General features: G+C 29.6%; 1 protein-coding gene across 4 annotated transcripts; it reads left to right on the plus strand.

Moving 5' to 3' along the window:
- Positions 1-1,856: 1,856 nt before the first annotated feature.
- LOC135923919 (large ribosomal subunit protein mL38-like) lies at positions 1,857-20,908 on the plus strand. 4 transcript variants are annotated; one of them, XM_065458929.1, is made up of 9 exons: positions 1,857-1,961; positions 2,609-2,714; positions 2,922-3,074; positions 4,674-4,879; positions 6,915-7,033; positions 16,920-17,078; positions 18,769-18,905; positions 20,246-20,336; positions 20,594-20,908. In XM_065458929.1, exons 2-9 carry the CDS (start codon positions 2,648-2,650, stop codon positions 20,808-20,810), a joined length of 1,149 nt encoding a protein of 382 aa, XP_065315001.1. In that variant the 5' UTR covers positions 1,857-1,961; positions 2,609-2,647; the 3' UTR covers positions 20,811-20,908. The 4 variants fall into 4 exon arrangements, with proteins under 4 accessions (XP_065315001.1, XP_065315000.1, XP_065315002.1 ...); XM_065458928.1 differs by lacking the exon at positions 1,857-1,961 and having other exon boundaries at positions 2,540-2,714; XM_065458930.1 differs by lacking the exon at positions 1,857-1,961 and having other exon boundaries at positions 2,540-2,714; positions 20,635-20,800.
- Positions 20,909-21,565: the final 657 nt, after the last annotated feature.

A 21,565-nucleotide genomic window follows, 5' to 3' on the forward strand; every position in this document is an offset into this window, starting at 1 on the left:
CACTTACTAAATTTATATGGGTTAATATTACAAACCAGACAACAAGACTCGCCAAAAATGAATTGTTTTAATTCTTTAGCCAATAAACAGGTTTCTGTGCAGCATTTTGAGATCATTCGTTTTTTCGGATACGTCTCTATTAGTAGGGGAGCATGCGAGGCTTTAAAAGGCAAACATCAATTAAAATTAAAACTACTTGTTAATTAATAAATAATGTATCGGTTTATTCCACTTATTTACTTTTATTCTATTTTTATAAAAATAATATTTAAAAAAAATTATACTTTTATTTAACAATATTGATTTTTCAGAAAAAATATGTTTAGGAAAGGATGAGCTACACCGGGGGAAGGGTGAGCTTTCCTGTGATGCTCCTTTTAGCCGCTAATATTTATAAAAATGATGTGTATTATTGCAACTACTTTATTGATAAAAGTAATGGAAAAAATGAGTGAACAATTTAAACAAATAAAGAATGGATTAAAATTGCAATAAAATCCATGGGCTCAAAAAGCACATTTACGAGGGACAAAGATCCATTAACATTTTGGGTCTCCACTTATTAGATAATTCTAATATAGTTTCTTTCATGAATATTTGTCTCGATTTGATGCATACAATTTAAATTCTTGTTGTTTCTTTAATCTTGATTTACATCTGTTTACTGTTGCATGACCTAAATTTGTTTTTATTTTAACGGAATTTTACAGGGATGCGAACCCGGCACTTGCCCGGGTTCGGTTTAAGGTTAAAAAAACTAGGTTGGTTCGGTTCAGATAAATATTTTTGAACCCGGTTTTGGTCCCGGGTTCAGCTCGAGTTTAAGAATTTTTGTATTGATAAAAAAAATATATTCTATATTTAAATCATAATTAACAAACTACATAAATTTTGTAGAAAAAAAATTAATTTATTATTTTATTTATAGGCAAAATATAGTTTAAGAATACAAAGTATAGTCATGTGTAGATTTAAAAAATTTTTATTTAGACGTATTTCTTTAAATTAACAATATCTAATGTAAATTTTTTGACTTGTTCACTTTCATTTTCCTCTAATTAATAATCTTTGAGAATAAGTTAAAAATTAAAAATAAATAGCGCAAATTTAATTGTTTAAAATTTATTAATAATCCAATAGGAATCTTTGAGAATTAATTTAAAAATAGAGTAAATGAATTAAATTGTTTAAAATTTATTAACACTTCACTTATTGGAAATTTGAAAATATTATTAAAAGTCATGTAAATTTAATATATGTATTTACAATTATACTAATATCTTATATTAATTTAAACAATACACCAAACCCGGGTTCAAAGATTCCCAGATTCGGTTCGGAGTTTTGAAAATTTTATAAACGAGGTTCAGGTTCGGTTCGGGCTCAAAATTTTCTTCCAAAAACCCGGGTTTTCTTCTTCGGGTTCGGTTAGAACCCCTAGTTGGTGGTTTATATTTGGTGCGCAGTCTAATATTATGGGAAAAAATGAGTTTTTAATAGTATCAACAATTTTTTTTTCTACGATTTTGTCCCCTATAAAGTTAATAAATTTCATTTTGAATTTGATTTCCAAGGTAATGATTATGAACTTCACTACTCTTAATTTAACTAATGTGGCCGAATAATATTATATCAAATTTCGATAAAAAAAATTAAATTTCTTTACTAAAAAATAAATGAACTAAAATATAAATTAAATTTTTTGTTCCTTATAAGACATATCATATGGCTAGATATGTCAACCAATTTTTTCAAAATTCATTTTTACAATAAAAGATTAATCCTTGCTTAAGTTTTATGTAGTTTATAAAATTTTTTTATTTTTCAATAGCTAATAAAAATAAAGTAAAATTATAAAATTTGGAAACTCTTAAATTATAGATTTTCTGCGGGCCGGAGCGGATGACCAGCTGCCCCTTCCTCTACACAGCCGTGCTCAGCCCTTTCGAAGCCCAGATATAGTATATTATAATTTATTTTTAAATAGTATTATTCTAAATATTAGCTTGAAATTCAAAAATGTATTAAAATTAATACCCTTACAGGCCTATTAAAATTTTAGGAAAATCTAGAGATTAGCGAGGTCCTGCCTAAATATTTCATACATAAATTGTCCGGTCTTGCCTGAAAATTTATTATGCACAAATTTTCCAGCCCGCGTTAAATTAAGAAAGATATTTGACCTGATCACGATCAGGACTTTTCTAATTTTTCGAAAAAAATCAGCACAGCTGGTAGGCGGATTGGGTTAACAGACTGGCCGAGTATATCTTAGCACAATTTTTAATATGTATAACTTCGTTGAAAAATATTTTTCACACATCTCTCAAACGATAAAATATAATTTCCTATTAGGTTATGGAATAAAAAGTATTTCAAGCTAAGGATTAATCTAGACGTGTTGTCCCCTTTTATTTTTTTCAGTAAGATCTTGATTTCCCCTTTAGCCAAAATATTGAGTAAGTGCAAATTACCATTTTAGAAATTACATTTGTTATTTATCATAGAATTACACATCGCATCAAGATTAGGTAAAGCACTTGCATATAATTTAAATAAATCACCTATCACAAATGTGATTTTTATTTTTTTTGAAAAAATGCTGAAGAGATTTATCCAAGTTATAACACCTTATCGCAGTTATTGCATGCCGCCTAAACATATTCTCCAAATCCACCCTTTAGAACTACCTACGTTAAAAGAAAAATTAAAAGGTTTAATATTTAAAATGATTATGATCCTTATAAATTCTTAAATGCTACATTATAAAATTTTGCATGTAAACCTTTATATTAGACGAAGCCACAAATTTGCACCATTGCTCACCTTATATTGATTTATTTTATTAAATCCTAAAAAAATATTTAATTTCTTATTTCGAGATTTAATATGTTCATCTTTACTTTATCAAAATATTTTAGCTCAGGAAATTCATGATGAATTATATGATAAAGTCAATATTGGATTGAAATATACTACAAAAATTAGCAAAGATGTTGCCATAAAAAGATCTAACATGGTCAGGTCAATTAAAAAAGATCCTAAAATGGAAGAACAGGCCAGGCTAAGGACTTGTAATATTTTGATAAATTTTACTTTTTCTTGATAAAGGTATGATATATTTATCTAATATTATAATATTTTAAGCACATAAAAAAATAATTTTATATGTGTTTTTAGGATATAAATTAGATTAATTTTTATTTGTTATATGCCATAGTAAGCCTAATAACTCTTATATAAAATAGCATAGCTTTACTTTCAAATCCCATCTAATAGGTAAGAAATTAGGGGTAACCAAAGTGAGAAGCTTGTCCACAATTTTTATGCAGGCTTTCATTACCTACATGCATGAGGCAAAGCAACTAAAAAAAAATAAAAGCCCATCCCTGACTAAATAAAAATAATGGTTATGGAAAAGTATTTCCAAGGTTAAAATTGGCTTTTTTTATCATTGTGACTATTGAAAGAAGAAACTTGAATTCTAAATATAAATATTCATAATAATACCACCCAAACCCATATCCATTTTTATTTTATGTAGGCATTAGATAGATGCTTTGGTGCAGCAGAGGAACTATTCTAATGGATCAAATATACATTTTAAAATTTTATTTATTTGATAAAAATAATTACAATAAGATGATATATTTTAGCTTTTTTTTATTATTTGAAGAAAAACATTGTAATATTATATCTCTTTAATAGAATCTGGAAAGTAAATATCATAAACCTCAAAAAAATGTTGATTAACTTATGAAATAAATATTAAGCAAATATATTATAAATTCTATCGTCAATTGACCAGAATTAATATTTATTCTTATATTTTCACCTTATTGGCTATAAATCTTTTTGCTTGTTTAAAAACCTGTTATTTTGTTGGAGAAGACCTTAAATAAAATGTATGGTTTATAGGATTCACAAATATGACTCTGCTTATGTCCATTAGGATAAAGATTCCACATTTAAAGGATATTCTTTTTGTAGACTTAAGATTTTTATGCCTTTAGATTTGAACAACTTTTTTGAGGCCATATTTACACATATAAAATATTTTTTTATAATTGTATTTGGTCATCATTAAGTCAATTGAGTGGCCCAAAGGTTAGATTTAAATATAACTATATTAAAGAATTTTTCATAGAGGGATATTGATGTATAATTCATCTTTGGAAATTAAATTTTTGGCATTGAGATATAGCCATTATCTATGAATATATCTGCTGAAGAAATTAACATTATTTCAATTTTCTTAAATAATTCTCATAACTGGGGGAAAAAAACTTAGTAATCAGAGCCATATGATGAAACATGAGCACCAACTTTATGGTGACAGTAGGGCTCTCACCCCACATTCGAATATTCTACAAATTGATACATTAATTTAATATTTTAAACATTAAATTTTCTTTAAAAAAATTTACAACCCCCCCCCCTTCCCCCTCTTTACCCTTCATAGAAATTTTTACATCTGGGTCGAAACCCTCTTAAAATTTATAGAACCTGTAATATTTAGAACCCGTCCAATTTAGAAAACGAGATCCAGAACTCACACTTTTCAAAATTTTAGAAAACTGGGAGCCGCCATTTTTCTAGAAATATTTGGAACCGGAACTAGATTCCTAATTTTTTTTATATCCAGGTTGCTAAACTCTGATTATAATATATAGATAGAATGAATGTGAAAGAGGCTGAGGATGAATGGCATAAGACAATCGGTCCAGAACAGCTGCTAAATTTGGCTAACCATTACAACATAATGTCTGACCTCTATGATCTGGCATATTTTTACCCCGTGAAGCCATTGAAGATAACCCACAATCTTCAAGACACTTGTGTACCGGTGTACAGAGGAAACATTCTCACCTCCTTAGAGGTCAATATTATTATTTTTTCCAAAAACAATTACGGGTCATTCCATATCAAATCAATCACTTTACAACCCGAACATCTCAGATTTTGCTAAAATTTGGTGTGTAAGTTAATAAAGTGGTTGTAATTGACGAATCAAACATATTAGCCCCCCCTCTAACTCTACTGGAACCGAAGATATAGGGTCTCAAAGTGGCTCTGCTTCGTCATTTTTCGAAAAAATTGATATTTAATAGGCCTATAAGTCATTTAGGTTAAACAGCTATATAAAAATATAAAGAAACAAGCGTATCGTAAATTTAGTTTCAAATAGGAATAATTACAAATATATTAGACTTGAAATTCAAGAAAAAAATATCTACATTAAAATTTTAATTTTCCAAGGGAAATGTTATCTACAATTTCTAAAAGATTAGGATCTTATTTTATTTTATTGCTTTGGAAATTATATTTTTTGTCTCTTTTTTTGAGGGGAGGCATTAATAACTGGCCATCCCTGGGGGAAATACCCATCCCATTTTTTGAAACACCCCTTTTAAACACTATTATTTTATCGATAAGAGGGATTTCTATCACGTGAGCCCATCACTCATTTTGTTTTCCGTAAAAAAGTTGAGTTCCGTATTACGAGAATCCCTGTCTTAGCATTTTTAGGCATAAATTTTCCGACCCAGCCCTAAAAAGATTTTTCATGCTTGAATTGTCAAGCCCCTTAAATTTTTGCAAGAGGTTTATTTTGGCTTGGTAACGATAATTTGTACAATATTTACTAAGGGATGTACTGATACCACTTATTGGAGGCCGATCCGATATTCCCGATATTCAATTAATATCGGCCGATTACCGATCCGGTATTATGTCTAGTTTAGTATACTGTAAAGATATATCAATGGCTTAATATGCTTTTTATTAGTATAATATTTATAATTTAACTATAATATAACATATGTCATTTAAATATATAATAAATGGATTTCGATCGATTTTATTTTATTTTATAAAAATAAATGATATTTTAGATTTAATTTTCTTTTTATAAACATTTTATTTTTTTTGTTAAAAAAACGCCATTTTTTTATCGGATCGGATCGGAAAATTTTAACCGATAACCGATATTTTAAAATGGGTGAAATATCGATCCGATTATAAAATATCGGTACATCCCTAATATTTATCTAATGTACATAGTTAAAGGTATCCCCAGTTTAAAATCTGTTAAGCCTGAGCTAGGCAACGGCGAACCTTAAAAAATGTCAACACGTATTCCCTATTTTTTTTAAAAAATTATTTAACATTTATTGCTCAATACTCTTTAAAGGTCTATAACCTTTTTATCATTACAATTCGCTTTCTATTTAATTGGGCGTGACGTGATTATATCACGTGTTTCCGGCCCTAATCTTATATTGGCGGGATTTGTTTTACCTTGAAAAATGAACACTCAGCTTATTTTATTTATATTTCTATAAAAGTATTATAAGACGTTTTGTCGCTCAAAATTTACTTGTAAAAAATGGCCAAATTTTTTTTATCTTCGTTGCTTTGTGGCATTTATTTCGATGTTATTCTTTTTACTAACCTTTTACTCCTCAATTCACATTTACAGCCATTTTTTGACGAAAAATAAAAATACAATATATTTTGTACGGCAAATTCGCGCTAAATCTGAATGAGTAGTTAACCTTAACCCCATGATATTAACGCAAATCTAAACTGTTGCTTTATCCATTAAAATGTGACTAAGGGGGTATGCATATATTGAAATACCGTCATCGGGAATTTAAACTAAAATGTAGATACTTTAAACCTTAAATATCACATTAATAGCGTCTAACTACGGCAATTTTCATTCTAGGTCTAACTTAGTAGTCGCCTAGCATACATTAAATATGTCTATTTCTCATAATTCATTTTTTATAAGAAATAAGTTCGGTTTGAGCACCACTCGAAGAAAATAGGGGACCAAAGGTTTGTTAAAACCTCACTTATAGATTTATTATTTCGATGATGTATATGTTGGCTGTTTTTAAATATTACAGGCAGCCGATGCACCTGATGTTACATTCGCATCAGAACCCGACGAATACTACACCCTGATTCTCACCAGTTTAGATGCTCATATGACGATTTCAAAGGCCGAATATCTGCATTGGCATATGTAAGCTTTGATTTGATTTTTTTATTTATTTCATATAGTTTAGGGTAGCTTTCCTCGGATATTATACCACCAACTCATAATAAAAAATTTATATCATCCAAATACATTATGAATACTGATACTACAAGAAACTTCAATGGGCCTTAGTGTTGTTAAATCGCCTCTCTTTAGCAAACTTTAAAACGGCTTAGCCAAAAAATTTTGTCTCAATCTTTACTTTGAGTCTCAAACTTAGAGATTTAAGTCTATTTATTTTTAGGCTATAGGTTTGGCTAAGTCGCATCGGAGCTGACCCAAGTTAAGCAATTTCACAACCATCTGAATAAGATAAGGAAGAATACTTTGAAATAGATATTTCTAAATTACAGTTTTTTTATATACATTTTAATCTTATCTTTACTAATCATTAATAAATGAATACTTAATAAAAGTACAATTTGAAATCAATAAATATCTTTTAACCTTCGATGATAAATTTTTAAAGTTTAATACAAAAATTTTTTAAAATAAATCATTATTTTATAAATATAATTAGTTTTTCAAATAATTTATCGTTTAATCTAGTCTGCGAGCTAAATATGGCGTGTCTATCTTATACATTATTTTTAAAATTTACCTTAATCATGGTAAAAATGTCTTGAAGTCTAAAAATTAATTATTTTATGGAATAGTCAAGTTTAAATATATACCTCTAAACAATAATCATATTATATAATTTCATATTTAGGATACAAGGACATGTCCATTTATTTTTATTTTGTAGAGATAATTTTAGATTTATGCAAATTTTAATGAACTAATATCCATTAGATGGCGTAATAGTATTTTTTTTTCTTTCTAAATGCAAGTTTTTCAGAATTTATAAATATTTTCATGTGATAAGTAAATATACTATTCATCGCGGTTATCAATGTCGGTATTAGTACAATTATTTAAATCGTTATGACGTATAACGCGTTTTGCTTAATATATTATAAATGTTTTTTTTCATTGGTCTTATGAAAGAAAATATGGCAATATATATAGCATCGATTGCTAATTAAAAGATCTATAACCCATTTGAAAGTCAACATCTCTCCCTTTGGCGAATCTAGGGCTGAGTTGGGGAGAGGGTGGTGTTGAATAGTTTTATCAACGAAAAAAAATTCTATAATATCACGTGAAAGCTAATTAAAATATTCTTTGACTATATAATGATTGTCTTGATACTCTTGGTCTTATGGTCTTAACTGGCGAGATTAGTCCAGGGGGAGAGGGTCATAAATGTTTTTTATTAAAACTTTTTTATCGAATGAAAGCTGAATTTTTAATTATATAGATAAAAAATTTATAGATACTTACTGTTGGCTCGTTGGCCAGGAAAAGAGTTGAAAGAATCGGATAGGGTAGGGTATTTGTTAAATGGACAGAGCGTGATAAATAAGGGGGAGTTATATATACAGATACCAGGGGTGAATAATTTTATTGAGTTTTGTGTAGTTCAGGGGTTAGACGAAATAATACTGGGTTGGGATAATTTATGCTGGGTGGGGCCATTGTATAGATGGTGGGGTAAATTTAAGGATATGGGGGTTGTAAGGGGAGAGGAATTTATAAAAGTAGTTGGTGAGGATTCAGTGCAGGGGGTGAAGGGTAGGGAGGAAGTGATGACAGAGAAAAGTGAGTTGGAGGAAAATGAGAAAGGAGAAATTAAGGGAATGTTGGAGAAATATAGGGTGATATTTTAAGAGAGGTTGGGGACGTTGAAGGATTTTGAGGTTAGTATGAAAGTAAAGAAGGATTACATGCCAAGGTTCTTAGTGTCGAGGAGGATACCTTTCCAATGGCGTGAGGAGATTAGTAAGGAGTTAGATAGGTGGAAGGAAGAGGGAATAATAATACCGGTGGTGCATAGTGAGTGGGCTACTCCTTTGGTACCTGTTCGTAAGGCGGATGGCAAGTTACGCTTGTGTGCGGATTTTAGAATAACTCTGAATCCGGGGTTAGTAGAGGTGAAGTATCCATTGCTAAGGGTGGAGGAGATATTGGCTAGTTTGGGAGGGGCTAGATGATTTTCAAAGATAGATTTTAGCAACGCGTATTTACAGTTAAGGGTGAATAAGGAGATGAGTAATATGTTGACAATAAATATGCCGAAAGGTTTGTTCAATTTTTTAAGGTTACCGTTCGGGTTAATTTTGTCAGCACCGGTGTTTCAAAAAGCCATGTCAGAGGTGTTTGCAGGGATTAAGGGAGTGTTTTATTATTTGGATGATGTGTTAATAGTGGGTAGGACAAGGGATGAACATAATAAAAGATTGGAGAGGGTGTTAGCAAGAATTGTAGAGAGAGGATTGAGGGCAAATGTTAAGAAAAGCATATTTGGGGTCCAGGAGATTGAATATTTAGGGCATATGATAAAGGGATCTGAGATTATGCCGGTTAATAAAAATGTTGACAGTATCCTTAGAATGCGTGAGCCAAAGAATAAGGTTGAGTTACAATCTTTTTTAGGGATGGTGAATTATCATCATCGATTTATTAAGGATTTTGCGGGAATAGCAGGACCGTTGTATGAATTACTTAAGAAAAATAGTAGGTTTGAATGGGCGGAAAGGCAGGAGAAAAGTTTTCAGGAATTAAAAGGGGAGATAGGTAAGAATCCTATTTTGGTAGGTTTTAATGAAGAGTATGAGGTGGTTTTGGCAGTGGATGCGTCGAAAGAGGGAATAGGGGGTGGATTATTACATATAATAGAAGGTAGAGAGCGTCCAATATTATACTTTTCAAGTGCATTAAGTGAAGCTGAGAGGAATTATTCAGTGATTGAGAAGGAGGCGTTAGCGATAAAGTGGGGTTAGTAAAATGTAGAGAATATTTGATAGGTAGACGTTTTGTAGCATATACAGATCATAAGCCGTTGGTGGGTTTAGTGAGGAAAGATAATCAAGAATTAATGTTATCAGATAGGTTACAACAATGGTTATTATTGGTGGGATCATTCAATATTGACTTGAGGTATAGGAAGGGGAAAGAGAATTGGATGCCTGACGTTAAGTCCAGATTATGTGTGGTGGAACAAATTAAGCGGGAGGAGAGGAGTAAAGTAAGTAGGAATACGGGAGAGAGTGGGGATGAAAGTAGTCTACAAGGACGAGTCAATGAGGTGAGAGCAAAGGGGGTAAAAGATTGTGTGAGTTGGGAAGAAATTGTTAGGGCAACAAGTCAGGATGAGGAATTGGGTAGAGTGATGAGCAGTTTAAGGGGAGAAAGTGAGTGGGATATAAGGGATAAAAGGTATGAATTATTAAAAGAAGAGTTAAGCCTGCTAGAGGGTAATGTAGTTCGGGGATATAGATTGGTAATATCTGAAAATAATTATATTTTACTATTATAAACTCTAATATTATCACCAATCCCTTCTGCAGTCATGACTCTCATTTCTCATGACTACCAGGACAATCTTTAATCAAGTGATTCTCCTTCCCACATCTAAAACATCTTCTAAACTCTTCTATATTCCTCATCTCCATCCCACTCCTACAAAACCTACTTACATGCCCCTCTTGCCCACACCGAAAACATCTTAATCCTCTTACCACTCCTCGATTACTACCTTTACCTTCTATCTCAACATTTCTTTCCATCCTAAATCCAATATTACATCCACCTTCACAAACTTTTTTCATACCTAACTTTCCTGCCCAAAACCCTATATAGTATACTATCAACAGCACTAATACTACCACTCGTGCTAAAATATGCAATTGATTAATAGTATAATAAATAAATTTTGACATGATTATCCCTACTCTTATAATAATGAGATCAAAAACTTAATTAAATAAATTCTAAACCCCTGATTTGAAAATAATAAAATTGCTGTTAAAATTAATAAGGTGTGTAAATTAAATAACACATTAATATAATCTGAATAAACCAGGTATGAAATTTTCCCGGGTTTCGAGCACCAAATGTACCGTTTTAACCCAAACGCTCTAATTACTGTGATGTCTGTAATTGTAACACTTGTAAATCCCAATTTTATTGAATATGTATGAGTATTGAATATTAATAAGTTGATCGTATCGTATCGTATCATACACTGTGGAGACATCCCACAATTAAGTGGGCACTCCACCACCCTATAGAGGGCGTCTCCAGTGCAGTGAATTTGCATTCACTGTTTGGCAGTAATTTACCCTACTGTCAGGGTCCCGTTTAATTTGAGTGGGATGACGGGTACCACTCGTGGATAAGCCAGGATCCACATTGTAAATAATGTTTATTTATTATAAAAGATAAGATAGGAATATGTATTAGAAAAGAAGGGGGGGGGTGATTAAGGAGTAAAGAGGAAGAAGAATTAGTTTTTGTAATTTATTTATTTTTTTTTTGTTTTGTTTTCTCTTTTTTTTAATAATGTTTTTCGATGTTATTTGTATAATGAGGTGAAAAAATTATAAGTGAAAAAAAGAAAAAGGAAAAAAATATAATTCATAGTTAATCAAGAATGGCTTGATTAAGCCAAGATTTGAGGTCTAATTTATTTTGGGAAATATTTATTAAAAATAAATTGCTAACATTATTTATTCTTAGAATTTTGATGGCATGGCCAAACCATGATTTTTGATATGTGTGATATTTTTTTTTATTTTTTTGGTTTGTAGGTTTGTGTTTAAGAGCGAAAGATATGGTGCTTTGATGGGAGTGTCTAAAGGAATGGCAGAAAATTTCCAATTTGCGGTAGGTTAGAAGTCTATGTAGAGGAAGAATATTGCAGAAATTCCAAAGACTAAAGTTAGAGATAATTAAAGGATATTTAATGTTGAGAATATTTTTTAGAGATTTATTGATAAAAACTTGAGTTTTTTTTAAGTTTGAATTTGAATTGTAATGTTAGCAATTTATTTTTAATAAATATTTCCCAAAATAAATTAGACCTCAAATCTTGGCTTAATCAAGCCATTCTTGATTAACTATGAATTATATTTTTTTTCTTTTTTCATTTATAATTTTTTTCACCTCATTATACAAATAACATCAAAAAACATTATAAAAAAAAGAGAAAACAAAACAAAAAAAAATAAATTACAAATTACAAAAACTAATTCTTCTTCCTCTTTACTCCTTAATCACCCCCCCCCCCTCCGAATATATAAAATACAGACTCTATCTCATAATATATATATTATCATGATTGACAGTTTAGAATATATAACATAATATATAAAAATACAATGATTGACAGTTTTATAATATAAATATTACAACACCTCCCCCCTTTTGCAAACATCTTTCTATCTCACACCTAACACATTTATCATCCATCCCCATTATAACCATTCGCACCCCATACATCTAAACATTCCCCAATACATCCCATAATCATTTGCACATCTTCCCAAACCATCAGTTAACCCATAATCGATCACATCATCTCTTGAACATTCCAAATCCCATCTGTTATATTATCATTCCCTAATCTTTATCAGCTTCCCATTTGACCATTCCAATATCATACGTCATTATACCATTACTATTCATCCCTTCAATTCCATCTTGCATCCCTTCTTGATTCTCAGTAATCTTCATGCATTCAATCTTCAACATACCTCCATAACCATCTGATTATGACCAATCTCCATCCTAAATTCCATAACCATCTGATACCATAACATTCCATAACCATCTGATACCCTAATCATTTGACCAATTCCCAAAACAAATACCTCCATAACCATCTGAATATGACCAATCTCCATCCTAAATTCCATAACCATCTGAATATATAATTCCCAAAATATCTTTTTTTTCTTCTTTTTTTATTATTTTTTATTCCTTTCTTTTTTTAAAATATTTTTTTCTATTTTTTTTTAACATCTTTCATTTTCTTTTATTCTATTCTTTTCTTTTTTTTATTATATCTTTTCTTCTTTTTCTTTATTAATTTATCTTTTCTTTTTCTTTCTTTTTTTTTAAAATACTTTTTCTATTTTTTTTATCTTCTAATTTCTTTTTTTTAAATATTTTTTTAATTTCTTCTTTTTTTTTAAATTTCTTTCTTTCCACTAACAATTACATCCTATTAACAGAGTGAATATTTAATATACATAATATAATCGCCAAAACTAAACTAAATATATATCTATTTATATCTAATGCTACATTCATCCCAAACATATTTATAAACCATTCCCTAATTGGACACCGCCATCTAAGTTGTATATAATGACATACATATTTACAATCTCACATTAAATATTAATTTAAATTACATCTATCAAATATAAATCATACATATACAAATCATATATTAAAACATACATTCCCTTCCATTCTTCTTCATCACCATAAATAATTACAACAACCAATTAAATTTCAAAATCTTTCCCAAATTTTTCAATCCCACCTAAATAAACCACAGAATTTCTTTAAAATAAAACATTCGACCAATTATTATTACAATTAACTTTTTAAATTACAATCACCAATAAATAACCACAAAAATAATATATTAACATTAAAAACAATCTAAAAATTATTCATACCATTTAAACATTTCCCAAATTTCCCATGAACTCTAATTATTAATTACAAAAAAAAACAAATAAATCCCTTTCTAATATTCGTATATATTTTAAACTTATTCACCAATAATTACCACTTACAAATAGCATGTAACATATTTGATTTTCCATTTCGTTAAACATAAAATAATCCTACTCAAAATTATCAAAAAAAAACAACTTATCAAGAATAATTAATTTTCTATTCCCCCACATTTTCCTTTTAAAATAATACTATTCCCCCACCTTTTCCTTTTAAAATACTACACCACTTATAATATCTCCCTTTAAAAATTTATCTCGAAATTTAGGTTATACACAAAAACAAAATACAAACAGCTGCCTTTCTCCTTACTATTCCTTAACTTTTTATAACAAGAAAAACTATTAACTATAATCTTTAAACCACTAATTATCAATTTAAAATAACATAAAAATGTCTTCAATCTATCTAATGATAATTATAAGCTTCCCTTATGAGAGATTACAATAATTTTCCTATCTTCTCTTCTTATACGATTACTAATAATCTTTTAATTCTCTTTTCGATTAAAACCTTAAAAATTGATTTTTATTATACTCAATCAGAAATCTAATAAAATCAGTATTACTTACCCCACATCATCAACCTAATTTCCTTTAATTAACTTTCTATACCCCCCCCCCCCCACCTTTTCCTTTTAAAATATTACACCACCTATAATATTAATTTACTTCAAATTAAGACTTCAAAATATATATTACCATACCCTTATACCAAAATAAAATCGTCTCAATTTCAATCAACTCAATTTTACCACCTTCCTCACAATCCCCTTTGTTCCCATATCCCTTCTATATTATTTCCCTTTTTTATACCCGCATTCTTAATTGTTTAATGTGACGCATCACCTTATCTCCCCTTTCTTCTAACCTTACTTCCACTTTTTTTTACATCCAATATTTTTTATAATTACCCCTTTCACCCACTTGTGAGGACCATTCCATGCATTCCAACGGTCTTCTTGTCACCCTTCCTAAAAATAATTCGGCCGGCGCCCCGTTTATACCTACTGAATTATTATAAAATAATTGCGATAACCATGCCTTTCCCTCCCCATATTTTTCTTTTCTCAACCCTTTACTATTCCCACCATTCGTTCCGCCCGTCCATTTGACCGTGGATAATTCGGCGGAGACATATGATGTATTATCCCCACTTTGGCACAGAATTCTTTGAACCCCTTACCCTGAAAAGCTGGACCCCCATCCGAAGCAATGGTCTCAATTATTCCATAACGCCCACAAAAATCCTTAATCTTTTTTACTACTATTTTTGCCGTCAATCCCGTCACCCCACTAAATTCTATCCATTTGCTATACGCATCCACTATCAAAAAATAATATCTCCTATCCAACTCAAAGAAATCCACATGCACTCGCTCCCCCAGCCTTTGTGTTGGCTCCCATCTATCATCCTTATCCCTACCCGGTACATTCCTCCACTCGTTACACGTATCACAATGTTGAACTATTCTCACAATATCTGTATTTATACTTGGCCACCATATATATCTTCTTGCATCACTCTTCATCTTACTTCCTCCCTGATGACCCGCTTGTAACATATTCAGCACTAGCCCCCTTAAAGCTTCAGGTATTACCAATCTATATCCCCGAACTACATTACCCTCTAGCAGGCTTAACTCTTCTTTATATATTCTAAACTGTCAATCATGATAATATATATATTATGAGATAGAGTCTGTATTTTATATATTCGATCAACTTATTAATATTCAATACTCATACATATTCAATAAAATTGGGATTTACAAGTGTTACAATTACAGACATCACAGTAATTAGAGCGTTTGGGTTAAAACGGTACATTTGGTGCTTGAAATCCTGGACAATTTCATACCTGGTTTATTCAGGTTATATTAATGTGTTATTTAATTTACACCTTAGGGGGAGGGAGTTTATCGGGAAAGGGAGTCCAAAGTCTTTGTGGTATGTAGTTGTCCTATAGGCAAAGTCCAAAGTATTGAGTCCATAGGAAATATCCGAATAAAGGATTTTATATTTTATCATGATTGACAGTTTAGAATATATAACATAATATATAAAACAATGATTGACAGTTTAATAATATAAATATTACAACACTTACATACTTTTTCTTGTGGCGCAGTGCAAAAAATACCTATAATTAGTTTTATATTCAAAAGCTATATAATTTCCGTACCAAAAAAACTATTTGTAATCCTTAGAAAAAAAAAGTTCTTTTTTAATTTTTTTTTATTATCAAATAACCATTTTGATCTTTATCTAAACCCTCCAAATTACTTATATAAATTTAATTTATTCAAAAAAGCAAGAAGATAATATTTAAAAAAAAACATAATAACGCGGGAAACAAACAGTTGAATGAAGGAATAAAAGAAAAAGTATTACAAATGCGAACATACGCAGTCAAAAAATATTCAAAAAAAAATTGGAATTTACGAAAACAACATGATAAATCAAAAAAATATTCTGTGGGGTGTTTACAAGTTTAAACCCCTCTTATGTCACCTATCTTGATGACATTCCATAATTTTCTTAAATTTTGTCATAGAAGGATCGTTTATCCTTACAATGACTCCTGTCTCTTTGATAGAAAGATGCTATCAGTTGCTGCCGCTATCAACAAAAGTATATTATGATGCATAATACCATACATGATATGGAAGAGTTATAATACTCGCTACCCTCGGGTCTAAATATAAAGGAAATAAAATTATTTGTATCAATTAACAAAATCTTTATTTTTTTATAACTCTTTAAGACAATCCCCCCAAAACCTATTGTTTGTATCACTGAGAGATATGTTATGATGTTGGTATCTAATTTTAATTTAAAGCATTTGCTCTCTCTCAATAAGCGATAAAGTTTTCACTTTCCATTTAAAAAGACGTCATCGACATTATCTTAATCGTTTTGCCAGAAAGCATATGTGTTATTACTAGTGTCATATTTGTCATATTATTATTTAAAATTATTTATTTTTTTAAAAAAAAATTATTTTGTTTAATATTTATCATATTTATATAGTCGCCTGATTTTAATATATCACGTGTGTAGAACTCGTGATTTCTTTTATAATGGGATTTCAAAAATTTTGACTGGAAAAATAAATATTTTTATATAAAAAAAAAATATTGTAGAGGAGGAAGTGGCAGGGCATAAAAAAATAAGATTCCGACCTTATAAAAATCTCAGATTGGCATTTAATACATAATTAATCTTAAACATCATTATAGTCCCGTACGATGCTTTTTTAGTATGCGTGACGTAAATTTTTTATTATTATAAAGCTGCAATATTCCCGGGAACGATATATCAGCTGGAGAAACCCTGTGCCATTATTTGCGGCCTTTTTACCCCCATGGAACGGGTTACCATAGGATGGTCTTCGTTTTGTATGCTCAGGATGGTAGGATGGATATGACTACCGAGAAATTGTCAAATCCTTGGTAAATGAAAAAGAGTATTAGTTTAAAAAAAAAAGAAATAAATAGAAACAAGAATAGATTTAAAACATTTTCTTTTATTTTAAATTAAAAGGATAGATGAAAGATAAAAAAAATTGAATCGAAATGTGTTTTAATTTATCCAATTTGATTATTTTGGAGTAACCTCACCGAGAGGCTGCGAATATTTATCATCTATTCGAAATCGATCATATATCATTTTTTATATGTTGGTTTTCACACCTGGGGTTTATTAAAAGCTTATAAGTGACATTATAATATACAGGGATCCGAAACGAATATCGGTTCAGGTTCGGATAAAAATAACGGTTGAAGGTTCAGGTTCGGTTCGCAAAAAATAAAAATATCGGTTCGGTTCTAACCTCTAAAAACCGGTTATAACACTTTTGTAATCTAACCTACATTAGGATTATGTATAAGGAAATTTTTTTTTATTTCATAATTAAAATAAAACCTTCATTTTTATTATTTGCACATTATAAAATAATATTTAATTTATAAATATGTCAATGATTAATTTTAATATGAACAATTACTTAAATTTTTTTTATTAAGCCGCACAATTAATATATTTTCAAAATTCGTTTCACACAAATTACATCTATAAGGAGATAATATAAATTTAATTGTTGAAAAACATTTTTCCACACTAACTTGGGCAGCTGGCATTGCCAGTATGATATCAGATTTGATGTGTTACTTATAATACTATATGTAAATAATTTATAATATTAGATATAATTTTTTTCTAGGCATTATAATTTATAAGCTTAAAATATATAAAAAATGTTGTAAAATGGCAATATACTAAAGTTTATAAAAATTATGATTGATGTTTATCAATCATTTGTGATTGATAATAATTTTTAAAACAATTTGAATATAAATAAAAATTTTTGCAATATACTACTAGTAATAACTTACACATTATTTTATAATCAAAAAATTATGAGACTCGAACCGGTTCAGAGGCATTTTAGCGGTTCGGTTCAGGTTCGGCTATAAATTTTTTTAAAGGTTTAGGTTCAATAAAAAATAGCGGTTTAACGGTTCGGTTCAAGTTCGGTTTGGATCCATGAAAGGAATTATAAGGCTCTAATTAATTTTAAAAATGGCGGTATCGAGCAACATGGGATATGTCATAGGGTCGGCTTAATTTTGGATACTCAATTGCTTTTTATTAATATAGGCTATAAAGTTTTTGAACGAGGAACATCCTATTTATTTTTTTTGGTTTTGTTTTTAAGTATTTTAGTGGAATTGCTATTTTTATTACTTTATTCTTTTCTTTTTATTTTATTTTTGCTTTTTTTGTATAAAGTCGACCTAGGACACGACCATCACACTTTTATTTATACATTTACATAGAGAAAGCAAATTAGAGAATAGCCCAGCAAGATTCAGACCTGCCCCCTTTTTTAACCCCGGCCTTTAATATCTTATATATTTTTTTCGTAAGTAAAAGAAAGTCATATTCGCACTTATTTTTTTAGGGGGTGGGGGGGGGGGAGAAAAAATGATTATAAAAAATTCGGGGAAACCCGTCCCGTAAAACCCGACTCTGGGACGGGTAATAACGGATATTTAAGGCGAATAACCATTTTGTAAACGTTTTATTTTTAAAATATAAAATTTACAAAATCAAACAAACTAACAAAAAATAAAACGAAAGCTATTCTCTAAAAGATAGGACCTTTTCGACGCTCGAATTTTACAGGAGATTTCAGGATCATATTACCCCGGTCGGTTTGAATTTTTATCAGTCAATATGGGACGACTCCTTGCCGATATTTTTTCGCGAAACATTAAGTTATTTAATATTAGTTTTTGTTTGTTTTTTTATACCATAAATGTTTTATAAACAAAAAAAAACAGGCCTAAAAATTCAGAAAAGGAGCTGATTTTTGCGATATTTTTAAAAAAAATCAATTGGTAAATTGAAATGGGTAGAATTACGGTGTTGTTAAACCGCTCTATTGCTTAAAACGCCATCCCACTATTTTGGCCAAAAAAACATTAGCAAGCCTGATGATTTTTGATCATAGATGGGAGAAAGGTTTGGACATCTATTAACGTAATCTCGAGACCTCTAACCATTCTTAAAAAATCGAGCTGTTTAACAACACAAGGTAGATAATATTTTTTTTTACCCTAACCCTAACCCTAGAGGATTTTAGTAAAGAATATATATTGATTTAAATTTAACAAAAATGAGAAAGGTACAATTAATTGGGATATTTTTAAAAAAAAATTGGTAAATTTAAATGAGTGGATAATAATTATTTTGCGTGAGGATTTTAGTAATAAATGATAAAAAAAGGTTAATGATGCTTACTACCTTAAGGTACTACCTATCAAATTTGAATTTTGTTTATTTTTCATTTGGATAGGCACTACCAAATATATTTATAATATATATTTGAAAAATCGTGATTTTTGGAAAGCCTCTATTGGCCTAGTAGGCAAGAGCTTGGCTTACTTATCCCATGGTCCCGGGTTCAAATCCCGGGAATGGTCATGTTTTTTTTCTTATTCTAACTTGGTGGTTCCATCCTTGGGGGGATAATATATAGGAGGCCGGACTTGACCACGTGATTCCATATTAATATATTAAATAATAAGTCTTATTACATTTTAATAAATTTTGGTCGGTATTTAGCAAATTAGATTGGTATTTAGAATATTTCCATACATTCACTTGGTAGTAAGCATCATTAACCTAAAAAAACGAGGGGGTTTGTTTAATCCCTATGTTGATCTCATCATTCAACGAGATGTCTTTTCAATTTACGAAATGCCACTCTAGAATAGTTGTTCTAAATATGTAGTGTTGTTTTAGCGGCTCGATTTGAGCAGATTTTTTTAAAAATGGCTAACTCGCTATTTTGGTCAGATAAATATTGCCCAAAGCCTCGAGGTTTCGCGAATAGATTTTTCAGACCTTTGTGCCCAACCTGTGATATAAATTTTCAGGCTCGCCTAATATTTTTTCTGGATAAAATATCGTTTTAACCGTTTTTTAAAAACCGGCTCAAATCGAGCCGGTTATCAACACTAGTAATATGGAATTATCATATATAAAAAAATATTATAAAATTTTATATGAAATGTTATTTTATTTTTCTTAAAAAAACAATGTATTTCCGCAGAAATGAGGGTCCCTTATTTCCAATACGACATGGAAGCTAATATTCGAAAATCGAGGCAAAAAACATACCCCTCAGGCAAAAGATTCGATAAGTACATTATTTAAGGATGTGGAAAAAAAACATGTTTTTTAAAAATAACAACAAAATAAAGGTTATTTTTACCAAAAAAAAACACGTTTTTTTTTTCATTTTTATAAATAAAATTAAATAAATACCCTCTCTTATAAAATTGAAGATGGGGTAATTAATATAGTAAGATATTGAAAATTTTCCGCCACACTTCGGGGAAGATCTGTGAAAAAAGATATGTTGAAAACACTACTATTACTATTTAACGATATCATTCAGTTATTTAGACTATCACCAAGATCCCTACATAAAAAATAAAGATGTCCTGACTCTCAAATTGCGACAATTTGACGTTTCCCCTTTTGAGAAAAGGTCATCTCCTGTTTATCCTAATTTCGCTTTACTCGACTCTAAAATGACCAATTGGCAAAAAGATGACTGCGTGAAGCAAAGATTGGGCCAGGGCCGATACAAGAATATGAATGATATAGATTAATTTAATTTTTATATAAATTTACTTCCCCTCACACTATACATTTAATACATTATTATAATTCATTGTGATATATGTAATTCAATAAAATTTTCATTTAATGCTAACACCAATAGTTTAGAACTACTTTACAATATCATGATAATGGTCTCAAAACATAAATTAAATTTTTTTATATATTTCTACATTTTAAGCGTGGTGTTAAAAAAATTATGGAATTATAAATTTCTTTATGAACCTGAATGTTTTAGAACATTTTTTCAATATCGAAAATATTTAACAAGACTTTAAAACAAGTTTTTAAATTTTTCAATAATTTTTTATTCCATTGTGGAGTACACTATAATGTCATTGCCAATTTATTACTATATCCAAAGGCTTTAGAACAATTAATATTAAAAAACTTAAAACTTTTTAAAAAAATTTCGTATTTTTTTCTCCATGGATTACAATATAATGGCAATGCCAATTTTTTTACTAAACCCAACCGTCTTAGAGGATATTTCTAGCATCAAAACTTTTTACTAAGCTTAAAACAAATTTAAAAAATTTTTTTATATTTCATTTTCCTCGTGGAATGAAATATAATAGCAGTGTTAATTTAATACTAACCCCAATGGTTTTAGAACTTCTTTCCAATATCAAGAACCTTTTTATTGGGCTCAAAAAATAAATTATAATTTTTTAATATTTCTACATTTTAAGCGTGGGTTAAAAAATAATGGCACTAGAAATTTATTTATGAATTCAAATATTTT

Source organism: Gordionus sp. m RMFG-2023, chromosome 2 (assembly GCF_954871325.1).
Source record: "Gordionus sp. m RMFG-2023 chromosome 2, tfGorSpeb1-WG-v2, whole genome shotgun sequence".
Taxonomy (NCBI): Eukaryota; Metazoa; Nematomorpha; class Gordioida; order Chordodea; family Parachordodidae; genus Gordionus; species Gordionus sp. m RMFG-2023.

Bases quoted from the DNA above. Each gene is read 5' to 3' on its own strand.
- LOC135923919 (XM_065458928.1), top strand. From the start codon at position 2,600: ATGCTGAAGAGATTTATCCAAGTTATAACACCTTATCGCAGTTATTGC. The intron at 3,075-4,673 runs GTAATATTTTGA...TATAATATATAG, and splicing joins ACAGGCCAGGCTAAGGACTT to ATAGAATGAATGTGAAAGAG. The intron at 20,337-20,593 runs GTACATTATTTA...GATATCATTCAG, and splicing joins TCAGGCAAAAGATTCGATAA to TTATTTAGACTATCACCAAG.